Source organism: Eptatretus burgeri, chromosome 8 (assembly GCF_056783735.1).
Source record: "Eptatretus burgeri isolate ZD-2024b chromosome 8, Ebu_testis_v1, whole genome shotgun sequence".
Lineage (NCBI taxonomy): Eukaryota > Metazoa > Chordata > Myxini > Myxiniformes > Myxinidae > Eptatretus > Eptatretus burgeri.
Window position 1 is genome coordinate 87,159,677 of NC_140968.1, and position 21,467 is coordinate 87,181,143.

Genomic DNA, 21,467 nt, shown 5'->3' on the forward strand with positions numbered 1-21,467 from the left:
TGAAACGTTCTGTGTACGTTACTAATGCGTTATACATACGTCCAACACGTTATTATATGCCCAAAACTTTAAAAAAAAAACATCAATAGTTCAGCGTTCGCCAGCGTTTTACATACATTTTGAGACTTTGCCATACACTGGCTAAAACGTAAAGGTGTGACAGGGCCCTCATGGAGGAAGAATTGGGAAACAAAATTGGAGCACCAAACACAAGGGTTGGTAAGGTGAATGAAGGCCTGGAATGTTATTGCACCAGTGTGGATGTCGATCTCTCCAAAAAGAGATTGTCCACATAACAGCCAGATCGAGGCTTTAGAGGGGGATAGGTTAGGTCCCGTGGTTTGCGAAGTGACCTCCGTGGTTTATGATATGGTGCTCAAGGGTGCACAGTTGGATCCTGCGATGGTCAACTCAAGACCTGGAGTTGTCGACTCGCTGCACAAGGCGTGTTTGTTGGCAACTGCGGGGCAGCAGGTAAAAAGGTTAAAGCTGAACCGTTCGAGCACTTAGAGACAGACAGACCAATGTGGGCTGGTGTCAGTGTGAGCCCCAATTGGAGTTTAATTGTTTTTGTGGTGCAAAGGCAGAGATTGGAGCTACGAGTCATGAGCAGGTGGCGGCTCATGATAATGGAGAAAAGTGGATTCTAATGTAGAAAAGTGGAGAAAAGCTTCTAATGCTGCTACGTAATACGAAATCAATCAATGGCAACTTTGTTCCAGGCACCCGTTATTTAATGATACACACATTCAATACATCCATATCTATATCTGTACATATATAAGAAAAGAAAACAGCCTTTTTACAGACATTTTACCCTGCTGAGCAGGGGTTAGCTTTTTTGCGGGCTCCATGCAATCATGGTTCCCTTCTTGAGGCAATGTTTTATGGCCGGATGCCCTTTCTGACACCAACCCTGGTCGCCGCTTACGACACACAGGGATATGGTCCACCTATTCTATACACACCTATTCGAACCAGGGCATACACCGGGATCAGTACACTGGTACTCATTTTGCCGACCTCGGAAGGATGACAGGCTGAGTCAACCCCCTGGTGTTAATTCAGTGGATTACGGGGCTCAAACTCAGGACCCAAGGATCCAAAGCCAGCCACCCGAACAACAAAGCCAACACCAGGCTGTCATATCTATAATCTGTATATAAAAAAACAAAAAGCAGTCAGTGAGGCGGTCGGTGAAGCCATGAGTGAAGACGTCTGGGAAGCCGTGAAAACTATACACCTATTAATCACGTCCTGTTTGAACATTAGTTGTAGACCACACTAACGTCTATAAATCACGTACGATTGGAATTTTCCTTTCACAGTGAAGCTGTGTGACTATATGTCTATCAATGACGTACTGTTTGAATGTACGTATATGAATTGCAGACTGTTTGAACATCAGTTGCCCCCTGACTTCACACACATATGAGTATTAATTGCGTACTATTGGAATGCACATTTTGATATTTTAGACTGCTGAGACCCCTTCGACTGTTGAAGACCCCCGGAAGACCCAAAATACCTCAAAGACGCAAAAGATCCTGATAACTCAAAAGACCCAGATGCCCCAAAAGTCCCCGAGGACCCAAAATACCTAAAAGTCCCCAAGGACCAAAAAGACCCTGAAGATCCCAAATATCCAAAAGTCCCCAATGACGCAAAAGACCGAGAGGACCAAATAGACCCCTGAATACCCAAAAGACCTCAACACCATTTATTCCCCTTACATCCTTCAGACAGATTAGACAGCTTAGACCCTTGACCATTTCGACCACTTGGACTTTTTTATATCACAAATAAATACATCACCACCAATATTACAAATAAATTTGTACAAAATAAATGTTTGTGTTATGATTGGTGTAAATCGTAACAACTCAGAAAATCTGTGACATCAATCTCTGCAAAGACGTGTTATGTGGAGAGGCGAGTGAAGAGAGCCGATCCATGCTCCTACCGTATATAACCAGAGTTGGTGTCAAAGCCACCAAATGCTCGCCTGTTTATACATTAATCGTTTTTAAAAGACTAGTGTAATAATTAATATTTTTTATAAAGCATTGCTGTGAAGTCTGATCCAAATAATTTTAAAGCAATATATGTATTTGTATATTGTAATCACTAACAAGAGCGCAAGTGAGCACAATATATGCCTGAACAAGAAGGTATATACAGAATTATGCTACTACATGGAAAACAGCATCCTATTGCCATGGCAACCACTTTAGATGACGAACGTATGTCGCGACACACCGTCTCCACAGTCTGTACCTACATACCAAATATGAAATGTGAAAGTTGAAAACTTTGGGAGTTAGAGTGCGGACAGGAACGGATGGAAAACAACATCCTGGTTGCCATGGCAACCACTTTAGATGACGAAAGTATGTCATGACACACCGTCTCCACAGTCTGTACCTATGTACCAAATATGAAACGTGAAAGTTAAAAAAATTGGGAGTTAGAGTGTGGACAGGAATGGACGGACGGACAGACACAGACAGACAGACGGACGGAGGACACATAATACGCCCTGACACACATATATATATATATATATATATATATATATATATATATATATATATATATATATATATATATATATATATGTATATATTGTTGAGGATTCGCGCCCGCCGGCGTGCGGACGGCCACGTAACTCGAATCGCGGCACGTCGCCCACCGGACGGACAATCCAGTCGTGACCCTCTCGGACTAACGCCGGGAACCAGTCACGGGTGGACCTTTCGGTCTCACCGCGATCGAGCCAATCGGCCCCCGCGTGGGATAGGGTTGCTCGCCAAATTCGACCTACCTAAGTACCCACACGGAGGGTAGACCGGGCGATCGCACCTCGCCGCAGGTCGACTTCGGACACGGGCCACTTAAGCGACCCGTTCCATACTATCGGGATAACCGAGCGGTGTTATTCGTCGGCCTCGACGGTTCGATTAATTATCGGGCGTCTTAGCCCACGACCAACCCTTCACGTGAAGCAAGATGGGGATTCAATGAAAGAAATGACGAAGCGAAGCGGGAAAACAGTTCAATAATAAGCACATTTATTTCGCGATGAACGGAAAGCACACATATACAATTCCACCAAAAGCACATGTAAAAGAAGAAGACAAAAAGCAAATGCAACAATGCATCCGACTACCGGGCACTCGGCAACACTTATACAATTTTACTTCACAGACGGCGCCGACAACACATATTCCCAAAGCAAAAGAAAAGAGAACCACCTTCCAGGATGAGGGGGGTAGGCGGGCCTGGGGCCGAGACCGTGTCGGGCCTACCCGTCTGATGATGAGACGCGAAGTGGCGGTGGTGCCTCAACTCCGCGGGCCTCGCGGACAGTGTCTGGTAGGGGGTGGGAAGGGGGCCCCCTTTTGTCGCACTATCTCAGCGCGGGGGGAAACAGGAGGGGGTTGCTGATGCTCGGGGAAAGGAGGATTTCACAAAATCTCGGGTCCCGCGACGAGCGTCTCCACCACGACCTCGGTCGCGCCGCCGGCCTCCCTCTCCGCAGTTCCCCGAATCCGACGCGAGCACCCCCTCGTCCGCCTTCGCCGCCGCCGCCTCTCCACAGCTCCGTCCTCTTCACTCCGACTCCGCGAACTCCCAACTGCGAACTGCTAACTGCGAACTGCTCTCTTCTCCACTTCCAACTCAACTGACTCGACTGACGAACGCAGTCGTTTTTATAAGCCCCGTCGCTTCGCTCTTTCATCTTTGACCCTCTGCCTCCGACCTTTCACCTCGCTCCCCATTGGCCCGAGGAAAAGTGGGCGTGAATGCTTTTTGATCCATGAATTTGCATATAGCGACCGCCCTCCAACGCCCTGGAGGTGGGGCCAAATCGCCCCTCGCTCACCGATTGGACGGAACAAAAGTGGGCGTGAGTCGTTTTTGATCCGTTTTTCTCGGAAAGTCCGCGATGCTTTTGAACACGCTCCTCGGTGCGCGCCCCGCACGAGTCCAGCATCGGTGCCCACGAGTGGCGCGAGATGACGGTGATGCGATGGTGGCGAGTTGTGACGGTAAAGGTCGTGGCGGTTGTGGTGAAGCGGCGTTGTGGTTGGTGTTGTGATGGCTGTTGAGACGTGGTTGGTGGTGGTAATAATGGCGGCTAGTCCAAAATTAAGATAGTAAAAGAAAAACGGCTATCCTGAAGAGTCGCAGCCCTCATGAATGACATTTATTCCCTCTAGACAACGGGTTTGGGCCTAACTACACATATACTTACCGAGATATCTCACCTAAGGGACCTGAATGGTGGTTTGCGAATTTGGTCAACCACAACACTACCCCCTCCCCTTTTTACAGACTCGTCCCGAGTCGTCAAATTTTCGTGTGCCATCATGTGTAGTTTTCCCCTTGTACATTTTACCTACGGATCCCTGAGTGCGACATTCATGGTATTCGTGTCCCCAAAATAAATAACCTAAGGGCTGAGTAACTACCTAAACAAACTCACTCACACGGATGACTTAAATAAAATTGCCGGCGCTAAGACAAACATGCCGGGGGCGCACTCATATTTACAGTACATCTTAACCTTAACTTACAAATTTTACACTAAACCATGGCCCAGGATCAATGAACTCTGCAAAAGAAAGCAGTTAGCAGGGAGCCAGGCTGCTCGCATGCAGTCTCTGACTCAAATAATGCAGGTGACAGGGAACGTGGCCGGCTGCTCACACGCAGTCCACGGCCTTCCTTTTTGAACTGAACGCAGTGAACCACAACGGTGCATGGGCTGCACAAATGCAGTCTCCGTGCCAGCTCAAGTGGCACACGCAATGAACACAACGAATGGATGGATGAATGGTTTGAATTGAACTCAGTGAACCACAACGGTGCATGGGCTGCACAAATGCAGTCTCCGTGCCAGCTCAAGTGGCACACGCAATGAACACAACGAATGGATGGATGACTGGATGGACGCAAACACGGTGCACGGGCCGCCACTGCAGGCCCGTGTTGTAGCTGCCAACAGGGCAGTTCTTGCAGCTTGCAAACTGTTGCCTTGATCCTGGCGCACATGGCAATGAACAGGGGGGTGGGGCAAAGCAAAAATTGAACGGGGGCTGGTGAGCAGGGCAAAGGCAGAGGCAGCAGGCAAACACAGCCCGCAGAAGAAGGCCGCTGCAGGCAAACACAGCCGGCAGATGAACTGGCCGGCACAGGCCTTGAAGCACAGCAGCTGCAGACGATCCGGCCGGCACAGGCCTTGCAGCACAGCAGCTGCAGACGATCCAGCCGGCACTGGCCTTGCAGCAAAACAACAGCTGCCGATGAAGTGGGCCGGCCTTTGCCTTGCAGCAACGCAGCCAGCAGATGAAGCTGGCCAGCCTTTGCCGTTCAGTGGAGGTTGGTGGAGGGAGTGCGGTGGTGCTGGCCACTTGGAAGGCGGGCTCGGACCTACCTGTCTCCCTCCCAACCTATCGCCTTTGCCTGTCACTGTACATACCCACTCCCTTAATTTGTCAAACCCCAATTTAGCCCCAACTTATTTTTTTATTTTACTTCCCCACTATAAATCGTCCCCTAACCCCCTGTACTGTCCTTGTTCGGCTAACCTATCCTGTCACCTAGCCTACACCCAACCCCTACGTTCCCTTCCCGGAGGGGAACAAGGGAGAGCTAGCGTCCTGTGTCGAGGCCCAACGAAGCCTCAGAATGGCCTCCCCAGAGTTCGGCGATCTATAACCAAAGTGGGTCCAGCGGCCCACAACGACAGCGAGGGGATGGATGGTGCGGAGGGGTACATCTCCTAATCTACCCTAACCATTTAACTGTTAAACTACCCCGGGGCTTTCAACAAGTGCCTCTCGCTTAAACTATTGGTTCTAACAACCCAGATTCCCGTCGCCTGTGTTGGTGTCCTCACAATTTCGGGCCTCGCCCCCCCAATTTTCTCTCCGTGCCCTCACACGGTCTCCTGGCTGGGACACGTGGCTCCCTTTGGCAGGCACGACCCTCTGCCGAATCTCCCGCTATGGCACCCCCGGGCACTACACTGCCTCCGAGCCTACCAGCTCCCTAACACCGGGAGTGCCCCCATGGCACCTCCCTAAAACGCACACGTGGCAGGCTGGCTTCCCGGGCCCCTTTCCGAGGGTCACCCATGCCCACAACACTGCCCACGCGGCTAATGGCGCCCCGGGCCCCCGCACCAAGCAGGCGCACCCGTGCCCACTACTCTATCCCGGCCCCCCATGGGCCCATGGCCTACCGCGGCCGACTAGCCTGGTGCCCGGGGTACCCACTCAGCGATACTCACCTTTCGCAGCCACGCTCCCAAGCCCGTCAACAGGGCTCCTGCACCCCTCCAAATGGGTCTCGAGCCTACTTTCCCACCAACAACAAAACGACCTCCATTTTTCAATTTGACTAACCCAGCTAACTCACTCTACACTGACCCCGGGGTCCCTTGGGCGGGAGTCACTCCTTCCCCCAATCACTCATCGCACCATGCATTCCCCATTCGCTCCATACACACAGACCCGCTGGCCTCACTCACTCAACATGTACACGTGCTCGCCTCACAACCCACAACTCTTCAACACACACACCGCTGAACTCTGCCATCCTTCTATCTGCATCCCCGAACTAACTCGTGCTCCCACGTCATCCCTTACACTAAAGCACGTTCCATTTAACACTACGTAGCTAAGCTAAGTCCCCTCTACACATTCATAAGTCTGTCCATGTCCTCAAATAAATCATTTTATTTCCCAACCTAAAGCTCACTAAATCCCTCTACCTAATCCATTCCACGGACTCCATGAGGACTTTCCCCTGCCCCATGAAGTCGGTCAAACTAAGCTAACCCTTCCCCCTAACTAGTTTCCATCCTGTGCCCAGGTAAGGGGTCTTCCACCCCTTGCCCAGGAATCCTGTGCACCCGAAAGTGAGGCTTGCTTTTTTTTTTTTTTTTTCATGCGCAGCACCAGCGCGGCAACTCCCAGCTCGCGCACTTTGCAGCTGCCCGTGACGTCATGCAGCTGCACGTGTTCCTCGTCCCTCCTTGGACGGTACCATCCGGCAGGGATACCCCTCCTGCCGGATTCCAACCCCACGTGCAGCCATGACGTCACCGTGCGCATAAAAAAAAACACAAGCCCCACGTCTCGAGGGGTTCCCCACGCGAACACATGTGCTTTGCCCGTTGGAGCTTAACACACACGATCGCGTGGAGAACCCGTCCGGTCCAAATCCGTAGTCCTGCCTAAACTTTGTCCGTCCGCGGGATCGGCAAATCCACCGCGTGCGTTTCCGGACCGGGACTTCACTCTCGCAAGCGAGCACGTGGTGGCCTCGTGCGTTGCACAGCACGGACCTCGTGCTCACTGCTGGGTGAACCCGGCACGGTCCCCGAAACAGCTACAGCCGCTACTCGGCTTTCTTTCCTCACATGTCGCCGTCGTCGCCATTCCACACACGCACTCCCGCGTGTTACGACGCTCACACTCCATTCCATCACATTCACACCGGGAGACGTGGCTGCGTGCTCCCGCATGCCAACCGACATCTCCCTCACATACCGCTCTCTCACACACACGGTCTCCCTTGCATAAACCATACCACTCACACGTGGTGCTCCATTCACTCGCGGCCTTCCACACAGCCGTTCACTCACGCATGCGGGGGCACTCACCCGCGGTGCCTCATCCACACACCGTTCCTCACTCACACACGCGGGGGCACTCACCCGCGGTGCCTCACTCACACACGCGGGGGCACTCACCCGCAGTGCCTCATCCACACACCGTGCCTCACTCACACACGCGGGGGAACTCACCCGCGGTGCCTCATCCACACTGGCCGTTTCATCCACACACACGGCCTCACTGACACACGGTGCCTCACCCACACACGCGGGGGCACTCACCCGCGGTGCCTCATCCACACACCGTCCCTCACTCACACACGCGGGGGAACTCACCCGCGGTACCTCATCCACACTGGCCGTTTCATCCACACACACACGGCCTCTTCCACACACGGTGCCTCATCCACACACGGCGTGCTGGGAAGCACGTACTCCGTACCATCGCCACCACACCACTCACACACGGGGTCGCTTCCACACACGGGGACGCACTCACACCTTGCACCACACACACAGGGACAACCACACTGGGGATTCGTGTCCCAACAAGGGTCTCCGGGGCCTCTATACCCCCCAAGCTCTCCGTGCACCTGTCCACAGCACTCGTCCTCTCAACCTCGCAAAGCACGACCGAACTCACCTGGTCGTGACTCGCCTCAAGGGGGCATACTCCCTCCCCTCGTTCCTGGAGGAGGCTATCCCGCTGCTCGCACCGGGTCCCTATACGCTCCGCGAGCTCACCCCTATTATCCTCCACTACCTCCGTGTGTGTGTGTGTGTGCGTCACTTACCCCGTCTTCATCGTGTAGTCTTCCCTCTATCGTTCCCATCTCCCGTGTCTCTGCCCACTCAGTCACCTCTTCACCCTTTACCTCCCTTGTCTCAACTATTATTTCCGTTGTCGTCACCTCGTGTCTCGTCTCACACGTTTTGGTCTCCCCATTTAATTTTTCCCTTTCGGTCATCGTCACGACCCTCGCCCAACACGCCCCCCGAATTATTTTTTTACCCGTCTCCACCGCGGGCCCGACAGCCGCTGCACCCCCTTCCAGCTCGTTCGCTCCCACACGTGGAGTCGCCATTCCCAGCTCCCTGGTCACGGCCTTCATGCCCGCCTGCAGGCATCGGCCCATGTTCTGCGTCTCACCCCGGAGCTTTTTCGTTTCTTCCCTCATGTTTGCTTCCATTCCGTTTCTTTGCTTGTTCATTTCGTTTTTCATTTCATTTGTATTTGTATCCATCTTTTCGTTCATGCCTTTCATTTCGTTTTTCATTTCATTTGTATTTGTATCCATCTTTTCGTTCATGCCTTTCATTTCATTTGTATCCATCTTTTCGTTCATTCCTTTCATTTCGTTTGTCATTGCCGCCAGCATGGCGCATAGCTGGGCCATGTCGGGTGCGCTTGAGTGAGCCGTTTCGGCAGGGGTTGGGGAAGGGTTTTGGTGGAGAGGGGGAGGGGAGGTGTCATACACCGCGGCCGCTGCCGCACCCATTTCGGGCTCTGGGTTCCGTTGGGCGAGTTCGTTTTCCTGTACTATTAACATTTCCTGCACGGGGATTTCATCCTGAGCCATGGATCCTACACATTCTACATCCATTTCTAATACCCCCGGCTCCCGCTCGCCTTGAGACGCCATCTTGCTTCTCGTAAAGGGTGAATTTAGCTCGCTCGTAATTTGGAGGGAATCGGAGGTCGCTCCTCTCACCCCTGGACCGATTCCCGTGAATTTAATTGGAGACAGGAGAGCCCGTTTTCCCGTTCTCCGATACCAGTGCCGCGAGGAGGGCGATGAGTTTGTATCGCACGACCTGACACCAGTGTTGAGGATTCGCGCCCGCCGGCGTGCGGATGGCCACGTAACTCGAATCGCGGCACGTCGCCCACTGGACGGACAATCCAGTCGTGACCCTCTCGGACTAACGCCGGGAACCAGTCACGGGTGGACCTTTCGGTCTCACCGCGATCGAGCCAATCGGCCCCCGCGTGGGATAGGGTTGCTCGCCAAATTCGACCTACCTAAGTACCCACACGGAGGGTAGACCGGGCGATCGCACCTCGCCGCAGGTCGACTTCGGACACGGGCCACTTAAGCGACCCGTTTCGTACTATCGGGATAACCGAGCGGTGTTATTCGTCGGCCTCGATGGTTCGATTAATTATCGGGCGTCTTAGCCCACGACCAACCCTTTACGTGAAGCAAGATGGGGATTCAATGAAAGAAATGACGAAGCGAAGCGGGAAAACAGTTCAATAATAAGCACATTTATTTCGCGATGAACGGAAAGCACACATATACAATTCCACCAAAAGCACATGTAAAAGAAGAAGACAAAAAGCAAATGCAACAATGCAGATCTATCCGACTACCGGGCACTCGGCAACATTTATACAATTTTACTTCACAGACGGCGCCGACAACACATATTCCCAAAGCAAAAGAAAAGATAACCACCTTCCAGGATGAGGGGGGTAGGCGGGCCTGGGGCCGAGACCGTGTCGGGCCTACCCGTCTGATGATGAGACGCGAAGTGGCGGTGGTGCCTCAACTCCGCGGGCCTCGCGGACAGTGTCTGGTAGGGGGTGGGAAGGGGGCCCCCTTTTGTCGCACTATCTCAGCGCGGGGGGAAACAGGAGGGGGTTGCTGATGCTCGGGGAAAGGAGGATTTCACAAAATCTCGGGTCCCGCGACGAGCGTCTCCACCACGACCTCGGTCGCGCCGCCGGCCTCCCTCTCCGCAGTTCCCCGAATCCGACGCGAGCACCCCCTCGTCCGCCTTCGACGCCGCCGCCTCTCCACAGCTCCGTCCTCTTCACTCCGACTCCGCGAACTCCCAACTGCGAACTGCTAACTGCGAACTGCTCTCTTCTCCACTTCCAACTCAACTGACTCGACTGACGAACGCAGTCGTTTTTATAAGCCCCGTGGCTTCACTCTTTCATCTTTGACCCTCTGCCTCCGACCTTTCACCTCGCTCCCCATTGGCCCGAGGAAAAGTGGGCGTGAATGCTTTTTGATCCATGAATTTGCATATAGCGACCGCCCTCCAACGCCCTGGAGGTGGGGCCAAATCGCCCCTCGCTCACCGATTGGACAGAACAAAAGTGGGCGTGAGTCGTTTTTGATCCGTTTTTCTCGGAAAGTCCGCGATGCTTTTGAACACGCTCCTCGGTGCGCGCCCTGCACGAGTCCAGCATCGGTGCCCACGAGTGGCGCGAGATGACGGTGATGCGATGGTGGCGAGTTGTGACAGTAAAGGTCGTGGCGGTTGTGGTGAAGCGGCGTTGTGGTTGGTGGTTGTTGTTGTGATGGCTGTTGAGACGTGGTTGGTGGTGGTAATAATGGCGGCTGGTCCAAAATAAAGATAGTAAAAGAAAAACGGCTATCCTGAAGAGTCGCAGCCCTCAAGAATGACATTTATTCCCTCTAGACAACGGGTTTGGGCCTAACGACACATATACTTACCGAGATATCTCACCTAAGGGACCTGAATGGTGGTTTGCGAATTTGGTCAACCACAACAATATGTATGTGTATATATATATATATTTTTTGTATACCTTGGTCGAGGCTCGTATGAGAGCTAACACACAACTCACAGCAAGGAGGCATGAGACAAGAGGGGCGGGAGTGGAAGGGACAAAACAGTGGGGAACAGACATATTAGGTGAACTGTGGAAGGGAGAGGGATGGGGATGGGACGGGGAACATGGCGAAGAGAAGATGGACATTTCAGGGACTTTCAGGAAGGAAAGCAGGAGAAATGAAGGAAGTGGGCTTGGGTGGATTATCGGGGGTAGAAAAGATCGAGGATTTGGATGGGGGAAGATAAGAGGTGGTGGTGAACAGCTGTTTTGAAAGCCTGGAGGGAAGAATGGGAAAGAATAGAGTGAGGAAGTTTATTCCAAAGGCGGGAAAAAAGAGGAATGAAAGAGTGAAGATGAGCAGTGATTCGTGATTTTGGTAGTTTTACCAGAAGGGGTTGTTGGCGGACCTTGAGCGCCCTGTGGAAATGTGGTGGGGACAAATCGCAGAGAGAGCAGGGGGGGCAAGGCTGGAGAGGAGTCGGTAGAAGACAGAAAGACCACCGACCAACCTGCGGTGATTGAGTGAGAGGCCCAAAGACTCAGCTTCATTGCAGGAGATGCCGATGATCTTAAATGCCCTGGTTTCGACAGCGTGAAGCCGAGAAAGGTGGGATGCAGGAGCACCAGCCCAGAGGGGAGAGCAGTACTCCATCAGGCTACGGACAAAAGCTTTGTAAGTGGTCAGGAGCTCAAGAGGGCCGAGGAAGGACTTAGCACGACGGAGGATTCCCAGTCGGTGACTGGCTTTTGAGGCGAGGTTGGAAATGTGACTTTCCCAGGAAAGGTCATGGCAGATAGTGAGACCTAGAAGCTTGAAAGAAAAGAATTCTTCCAGAGGATTGTTGAGAAAGTGGATGGGGGGGTTTTGTAAACGGTCCTTTCGAAGAGACATAGTGAGAGTGTGAGATTTGTCTGGATTGAAAGACATGTTCCACGTGTTGGACCAGTTTGTGATTTTATCCAGATCTGCAGTGAGCGAAGAAGCTGCTGCTTGCCGGTCTGAGGGATGACAGATGGTACGGCAGAGGGTGGAGTCGTCGGCAAAGAGAAATAGAGGATTTTCCAGAGAGTCCGAGAGATCATTGATGAAAACCAGAAAAAGAACAGGGCCCAGAACGCTACCTTGAGGAACTCCAGCCTGCACAGGAAGAGGGGATGAAAGAACTCCATTTAGGGCCACACGTTGACTGCGACAGGAGAGGAAGTCTGCGAGCCATGAGTGGAGATGGCCTTGAATACCATGGGAAGAGAGTTTGGTGAGTAGGGCAGGGTGCCAGACTGTGTCAAAAGCACGTGATATGTCCAGGGATACGGCTCGGATTTCCTGTCTGGCATTGAGGACCTCCATCCATTGATGGGAGAGCAGAAGCAGCATATCCAGGGTAGAGTGACCTGGTCTGAAACCAAATTGATGATTGGAAATCAAGCCATTGGAGAAGAGGAAGGATTTCATATCTGAAGCGATGATGGATTCCATCACCTTGCTGATGATTGGGAGAAGGCTGATTGGTCTGTAGTTATAGGGATCTGTTTTTGCACCTTTTTATGCAGGGCAGTGATGTTAGCAGATTTCCAAGCAGATGGCAGATGACCTTGGGCAAATGAGAGGGTGAATAGAACAGAGAGAGGGTGAGCAAGAGCAGAAGAGCAGGCTTTGAGGACACGTGGGCTGATGCCGTCTGGACCGGTTGCAGAATCTGACTCGAGGTTTGAAAGCAAGCTCTCCACCTTGTCAGGAGAAAAGGATACAGAGTCCAGGGACAGTTGGGTGCGACTGGGTAAAGTGGGTAGAGATAGTGATGGGTTTAGGACACAAGATTTAGCTGCAAACACCGAGTTTAGACATTCAGCTTTATCACGTGTGGAATCAGCAGTGCGGCCATTTGAGGTAAGGGAGGGGATGGAGGGGGAACATACACCAGAAACAGATTTGATTAAACGCCACCAGGATTTTGAGTAGGGAGAGAGGTTTGAGAGTTCAGACTTGAGATGAGAAAGATGTTGTTTTCTGGCTCTCCTGAGGGTAGATACACACTTGTTCCGAGCTTTGTGGAAAGAACTGAGATTGCCCTCAGTTGGGTTTGCTTTCCATGAGGCAAAGGCAAGTTGTTTCAGGACAACTGCCTCGCCACAAGCTTCAGTAAACCAAGGGCAGGAGGAAGGGTAAGACAACTGAAGACGAGAGGGGATAAATCTGTGCATGAGGGAGAGCAAGTTTCTTTGAAAGAATTCCCAGGATGAGTTGATGTTTGAGAAAGTAGTGATAAGAGACCAGTCTGTAAGTTTGATGGCTGCTCGGAGACCCTGCCAGTCGGCTTGAGTGAAATGCCAGACTCGACGGTGGTGAGGTGGTTCTCTGATAACAGCCAGAGAGATGTCCACTTTGACAAGGACGTGGTCAGAAGAACCAATTGGAGCGAAGGAAGAGCAGCAGATATTGTCAGGGAAATTTGTCAAAATCAGATCCAGAAGAGATCCTGGCATTCCCAGGTCAGAGTTCATGTCGGAGAGAGTGGAAACGAGAGACCAGTCTAGAAGTTTGAAGTCCCTGCCAGTCGGCCTGAGTGAAATTCCAGACTTGTCGGTGCTGAGGTCGTTCTTTGAGAATGGACAGAGAGATGTCCACTTCAACAAGCATTTGGCCAGATGAACCAATTGGAGCAAAAGAAGAACAGCAGATATTTGCAGTAAAATTTGTCAAAACCAAATCCAGAAGAGATGGAGTACCGTTGACTGAGATCCGGATTGGGAAGTTGACAGATTGTTGTTGGAGTGAGAGCAGTACACAGAGGGTGAGGTATATAATTTTTGATAAAGGGAGTAACTCTGTCACCAGGATGAGGTTCAGGTCTATCTTACCGGAGGAGGGAGTAACCAGGGAGAGATACTAAAGAGTCAGAGATGTCTTGAAGGAGGAAAGTTTCTGTTAAGGAGATTATGGCTGGTTTGTCAGTGGCAGCCTGTATGGAGAGATAAGTCAGGTTAGAGTGAAGGCCATGGATGTTTGAGATCCACACTGTTAATGAAGAGGGGGATGAGGAGGCTTTGTGTGCAGGAGAGGGGAGGGAGAAGGACGGTAAGATGAAGGATGAGAGGGGGAGGTAAGGTGAACTGTTTGTTGACAGTGTTTTGGAGATTGCAGATGAGATAGGGGAGAGGGCTGGATGAGGAGGAAGACAAAAGGCTATGTGGTGATGTGATGGGGGCACAGCAGGGAGTAATAAGAGAGGAAGTTTGGAGGAGATGGAGGAATGAGTTGGAAGAGAGAGGGTGGAGGAAGGAGGCAGCTTTGTGGATGTGGGGGGGGCAACTTTGAGAATGGGGAGTGAGGAGAGTGACTTGAAGAGGAGGGGTGAGGGGGGAGATTTGACAGAGAAGGATGAGGGGGGTGGGGTTTTGGGAGAAATGTGTGGGGAGAGCTTTTGAGAAAGGTGAGAGGGAAACTTGGAGGGGGAGAGAGTGAAGGTTGCTTTGAAGAGAGAGGAGGTGACTGATTTGAGAGGGAGGGGTGAGAGAGAAACTTTGCGAGGGAGGGGAGATGATGAGGGCAGGCACGGCCATGGGGTAGGAGGGAGATGGAAGAGGTGGGGAGAGTGGAAATATGAGACTGGGTAGTGGTATGGTGAATATGGGAGCGGGTGGGGGAAGGAAATATGATTTGAGGGGATGGGAAGAGGGGGAGGTGTGATGAGAGGAAGGAAAGAGCACATTTGAGATTTTTATGAGTGTACCGATTGAGAGAGTGAGACATCTGTTCGGTTGGAACGGAGCCCACAGATGTTTGAACACCCCATAGTTTGGGACACCAGAGAAGAAGCTGTTAGTATAGCAGAGGACAGTGGAGAGGTGCTAAGAGAGGAAGTGGGAGTAGCAGAGAGTTTGAATGGAACGATGGGGTGAAGGAGGGAAGTTCGAAAGGAGCAGAGGGAAGGGGGGAAGGAAAGACGGCACACTGGGAAAACACAAACTAACCAACGCATACCCCCACCCCCCCCCCCACCTGAACAACCCTTTGACAAGGGACCAACGACTATCTACACATCGACTAATGAAATAACTGATCCTCAGGTCACCAGCGCGTCCATATATGCTCTCTCCCTGGGGTAAGTTTCCAAAAGCGTAACAATATGTTTTGTGAAGATCGTACGTTGAGGTTGTAGTGATTTGTTGTATTTAAAATAATAATAATAATAATAATAATAATAATAATTGCGAACGTAGTGAGCTTCATACTTAACGCGTGCACATGAGAGAATAGGAAACAACAGCAACAACACAATACCCTGGGAATTTGGAATCCGTGTCGTCGGCTATGACCCTTTTACTTCCGGTTTTTGTCATGGGGAATGATGCGTCCCAGGAGATAAAGGCATCGTCGGAGACATGAAAGATCCAAATATCAGACATGGTGTATATTTCCTCCACTGATTTTAATAAAGATATCTCCCGCATCATCCAAAATAATTTTTTATCGTGATTTACATTATTTGATCGCTGATCCCGAATCCAGGCCGAAGTAACCGGAAATTGCAGCATCGAATGTAAGAAGAATTCTTCGTTCGCTTCTAGGCTTTGCCTATTCCATATTAAAAATAAGTTAAGAGAAAGGAAAGCGGTCCAAGCGCATTTTAAAATTCCTAATCTATCTATAATTCCAGCAGTGTGTGTGTGTGTGTGTGTGTGTGTGACCACTGTTTCTCGACAACCAATGGTCCGATCTAATTGAAACTTGCCCGGTATATTGCTGGGGACCTGAGTATGTGCCTTTTCAAGGTTTGATATTAATCGGACAAGTGCGTCCCAAGTTATGGCCATTTATTTACCAACCAATGACAAGACACGTTGCTGCATGGGCGTGGCCGATGGGGAAGAGAACCTTTGCCGCATTCCCCATTACGGGTTACAACGTATGGACTTCCAGAAAGTGATGACTTACTGTATTCTAATAATTTCTCAATTTCTTATGCGCATTTATAGATAAACACAATGCCCCAATCCAGCCGTCGTTTACGAGAGCGAAGGAACGGCCTGTGCAGTTGTTTGAATTTTTTTTTTTTTGCACGTACTTTTTTTGTTTGTTTGTTTTTTCTCTTCTCTTCTCTTTGTGTTTTTCCTTGCGATGACATTGCGAAAAGGCAAAATACGTTGGCGCTAATTGAATAATTGGCCATTAAAACCAAATTGCGAATAATCGTAACTGCGATATGCGAACTTCCGGTCCACGCACGTACAGGCATCTACTAGTATTGATAATTCATACAAAATGACAAGGCCAACATTCCCCAATTTGTTATGCAGTAAATATTTAAACACATATTGCATTGAATTTCCTCAGGCAACACTAGGCACTTCAGCAAGTTAATGATGAAAGCAAATCGCTTCATTTAAATCCCATCATTGCTTTTTCTACAGATACTTCATCTCATTTAAAAATGAAAGCAATTGAACATATTTAGAAATGATGACATCACTCCGAGTGATTAGTCTGATGATGTCATTACAGGGATTCAGACTGCTGCCTGGTCTTACTGACGATACACTGTACCGCCTTTATTTTTCAGATATAGTTCGAAGCAAGTGAAAAAACAACGGGGTAAATAACATCCCGGGATTAAGGTATGAAGGTATGAAATGGGTGGAGGAGTGGGGAGGGGGGGTGCCTTCATTGAGCATGATGTAATATTTTAGAGGGTGTCTGTTGAAGTGTTGTGGAGAGTTACAAGGGGATGGGGGTGTTAGATTTGTGCAAAAAAATTTGTTACATTTTTTTGAATGGCCCCATGCTCGAGTTTAAAAGATGCCATAAAAGTTTGACCCTTATTTAAATGAAGAACAATGGGACAGATTCGCAGATTTCTCCCTTCAAGCGATAACGTGCTTCATGGTTATTACCTCCACCACCGAAGGTGGACAGAGGTCATGTTTTCACCCCTGTTTGTCTGCCTGTGAGCAGGATATCTCAAAAAGTTATGACCGGATTCGGATGAAACTTTGCAGACAAGTTGGGTCTGGTAAAAGGATGAATTGATTAGATTTTGGTGAAGACCCCAATTAGGATACAGATACTAGAATGACTTAAGTGATTCTTCACCATTGAGAGATTGGGCCAAAAACGATATATAACACGACATCTCACAAAGTTATGGATGGATTCGGATGAAACTTGGTGAACAGGTTGGGTGTGACAAGGACATATTGACTAGATTTTTGTGAATATCCAGATCCAGATACTACTTTAATGTTTAAATGATTCTTCACCATTGAGAAATATGGCCAAAAACGATATGTACAGCACGGCATCTCAAAAAGTTATGGACAGATTTGGACAAAACTTGATGGACAGGTTGGGTGTTTGACAGGGACAAACTGACTCGATTTTGGTGAAGATTCGGATCCGATAATTTTTTTAAGTGATTCTTCACTAGTGAGAAATCGGATCCAAAAACGATATAGAGCACAGTATCTGAAAACGTTTTGGACAGATAATAACAAAACTTGGTGGATGAATGGGTTGGTGACAAGAACATGCTGATTCGATTTTGCTTAAAGAGCAGGTTGCGGGTCACCAAACATGTTCTGAAAATTTATCAATATGATTATATGTACATTAAATAGTTCGATGCAAACAATTGTAGTTGCGTAACTATCGGGAAAATTAATGAAATTTAACTCCGAAGTTGTTATTTCTCGAGGCTGCTGAAAAAAACAGCCGTGTGCCCATATATGGATGGTGACGTCACGTTCTCCAAAACAAAGCGGACACTCACTCGCTCATTAAAGAATTGTCCAGTTCAGCGGGCTGTTCTTTCGCTTTTTTTGAGCTTGCAACTGTCTTTATTATCCTTTTTTATTTTGAATTATTGTAGAACAAAGTTATTTGGATATTTGTGCATCATGCCTCGTACGTGTGTCATCATGTTTTGGAAAATGGCTGGAAAACGGGTAATCGCTCCCACCGATTCCTGAAGGAATCAAACATTCGCCGACAGTGGATAAGATTTGTACAAACAAAACGGGAGAATTTTCCCCCAAAGAAAACAGGTAAAGAAGACCCTTTGGATAGACTTGTCATTTGTGGTGACCATTTCACAGCCGAGGATCACGAAGGCAATGCAATGAGTGAGCTCGGTTTCAAAACAACTGCTCAAGTGAGACTGAAGCGTGATGCTGTGCCCACCATTCAGCCTTCTCCTTCTCAGCTGGCTCCTGCTTCAACTTCTCACACTGTGTCACCTACGATTATTCGCAATTTAGTTTTAATGGCCAATTATTCAATTAGCACCAATGTATTTTTGCCTTTTCGCAATGTCATCGCAAGGAAAAACACAAAGAGAAGAGAAGAGAAAAAAAGAAAAGAAAAAAAAAACCGTACGTGAAAAAAAAAACACTTTCAAACAAACACGCAGGCCGTTCCTTCGCTCTCGTAAATGACGACTGGTTTGGGGCATTGTGTTTATCTATAAATGCGCATAAGAAATTGAGAAATTATTAGAATACAGTAAGTTATCACTATCCAGAAGTCCGTGTGTTGTGACCCGTAATGGGGAACGCGGCTGAGAATCTCTTCCCCATCGGCCAGGCCTACGCAGCAACGTGTCCTGTCATTGGTTGGTAAATAAATGGCCATAACTTGGGAAGCAATTGTCCGATTAATATCAAATCTTGAAAAGGCACATACTCAGGTCCCCAGCAATATATCTGGCAAGTTTCAATTAGATCGGACTAGTGGTTGTCGAGAAACAGAGGTCACGCACGCACGCACGCACGCACGCACGCACGCACGCACGCACGCGCACACACACACACACACACACACACACACACACACACACACACACACACACACACACACACACACACACACACACTGTTCACTTTCGCTGGGGCCAAGCTCAGCTGTCAGAAAGACTTCAACGCCAAGGCTACGGTGTATAATATATTTGGGTCCATTATTGATTCATTCTATTTCTGATTCTTGAGTGACATCGAGGGTTAAAAATTATTATATAAAGTCACAGATGAATCAAACTATACATTATTTAATGCATCGAACAAGAAAATGAAAATCTTCAAACCAATCTGTCTGGTGGAGTCTGTCAGTGTGAACTGCCGGACAGTCAGTCCTGCCACTTGTACACGAAATGGGCCGTTTTCTGGCACTTGCAAGTGGTTCAAATTTATGTGGCTCAGGGTCAGAAACTCCATAGTATAAATCCCCATCATCCTCCGACTCGTCCTCGGCAATATCGGAATGAAAACACTCAATTTCATCACTGTTGAAATCACTCTCTGATTCGCATCTCGCCATTGTTCACTCGCTGTTTCCGAATGTTCACGAAGTTTTCGGAGAACGTGACATCATAGCATCTTCGGTAAATTCCGGACTGTTTTTCGATCACTGACAAAAGTTCTGACTCAAAAGTTAATTTTAGCATATTTTGAGTTTCAAATGTAAGAAAATAATTGCCCAACGATTACTAATGTGTTTACAACCTTCGAATCACGTGAAGTCATCAGCGACCCAAAACCTGCTCTTTCAGGTCCGGTGCAGATCCGGGCCTGTCGGTGAACAACAAAGCGTAAACTGTTCAGCCTGGCGGAGGTACGCGCTCTACCGAGTGCCGTTCTATTATGCCACCTGCTTCACAAGCCTGCATTTCAAACATTTTTGTCAATGGCTATAATGAAATGCATTGGACGCTGAGTACACTTGTACAAAATGCTTCCGCTTATAAGGACACGTGTGACATTTGTACACAAGAAAATGACCAAAAAAAAAAAGTTATTTTTGTCCTTTATTGTCAGATTTAAACTTGACTGGCAGAGCACACCAACTCCATATTTGTGAGATTGTCTGCTGCATGTGAAAGAAACCATACTGTGTGATGATGGTCCTGTCACCGGAGAAACAGAAGAAGGCTGGAAAATGCACAGCTTTGCTCTGCATTGATTGAAGCTCCCTGCTGTGGTTCTGCACATTTTTTATGCCAAACTACAGTCAGTTTTACTTTTGAGGAAAGCCATACATCGAGGCAGAAAATAACAGGACAAACTAAATGAGGGAGAGAGAGGAGCACACAATCAACGTGGTGTGAAAACAATTTGTCTCTAACCTTAGGAAACATGACGTGCTGTCACCTCGAGCAAAGTTGGCTGATGAACAGCATGGCAGGATGGCCTCGAGGTTTGCAAACTTTCCTCTTGGCTGGCTGGCCTGGGTTTGAATTCCGACACAGCTATAAACTGTCGTTGTTGTGTTTTACAGGCAGGGCGATTCATCAATGTGTGTGCTGTCCCTTGGATGGACGTTAAACCGGACGTCCCATCTGATGGCATTAATGTTGGTGTATGTTAACGATCCTATGGTGTCCTTTGTGAAGAGTAGGTGAGTTAGTTCTTTCATTGCCAACTTGTGTCTCATGCAGGTTTCGAGATGCTATACTATTAATAATTTAAGGCACAAAAGGAAGCCACCAGATACCTACAACCTGTAGCTATCTGAACAGGTTATTCCATGACATTCCAGTTTTAGAGATACAGAGGAGAATATTAAAGGTACTGAATCTGCACCAACCTGCCTCACCGACGTACACCTGCAGAGGAACTGTTGTCGGGCCATCCCCAGCCACTGTGTAGGCGCGGATGCAGATTTCGTACTGGCGGAACTTCGTGAGTCCTGGTGTGTAGAGATAGAATGGACCATAAAGAGCAGCAGCACTACAATGTTCCACGGCACAGAGCCTGTTAGTATGGAATAGGGATACTTCATTTTTGGCACAGACCTGTGGGAGTGTATGTGATTTTGTTGGGAGATGTTTCTTAGGCAGAAAAAATAATCTTTGCTAGCCAAATGCAGTTCACAAAACTCAGCTAAAGAGTAAGTAGTGGTACCCTGCCCAAACAAACTCAATATTTTTTAAATCAGAAATTATTATGAAAAAAATAACTTCATGCAACAACGACGCAGTGCCTGATTGACCTTTCATGAAGTCATCTTCAAATTATTTTAAGTGTATAGCAAGGTGATGACCACTCAACACTGACAATGAGGTTGTCCTACAGAGGGCAGCTTCGGAGAGAAGGATCAGAGTACCAAAGAGCAATGTTGACACTACCGGGGAAACTGAAAGTGTGGATGAAGGAATAGATGGATCCAAGGTGTTAGCTGGATGGTGGAAAGTCTGGATGCAAAATGGGTGCAGATTATTAACAATTTGAAATGGGTTCCACAGTGTTGTCATAGATGGC

General features: G+C 48.9%; 1 protein-coding gene across 4 annotated transcripts in view; it reads right to left on the reverse strand.

Moving 5' to 3' along the window:
* The window catches only part of LOC147022221 (protein sidekick-2-like), a 676,300-nt gene that overhangs the window by 75,841 nt on the left and 578,992 nt on the right, over positions 1-21,467 (reverse strand). For all 4 annotated transcript variants that reach the window (XM_085892916.1, XM_085892915.1, XM_085892914.1 and 1 more), the window contains one exon: positions 20,794-20,895. In XM_085892916.1, coding sequence (XP_085749042.1) covers positions 20,794-20,895 — 102 coding nt within the window. The remainder of the gene's footprint in view (positions 1-20,793; positions 20,896-21,467) is intronic.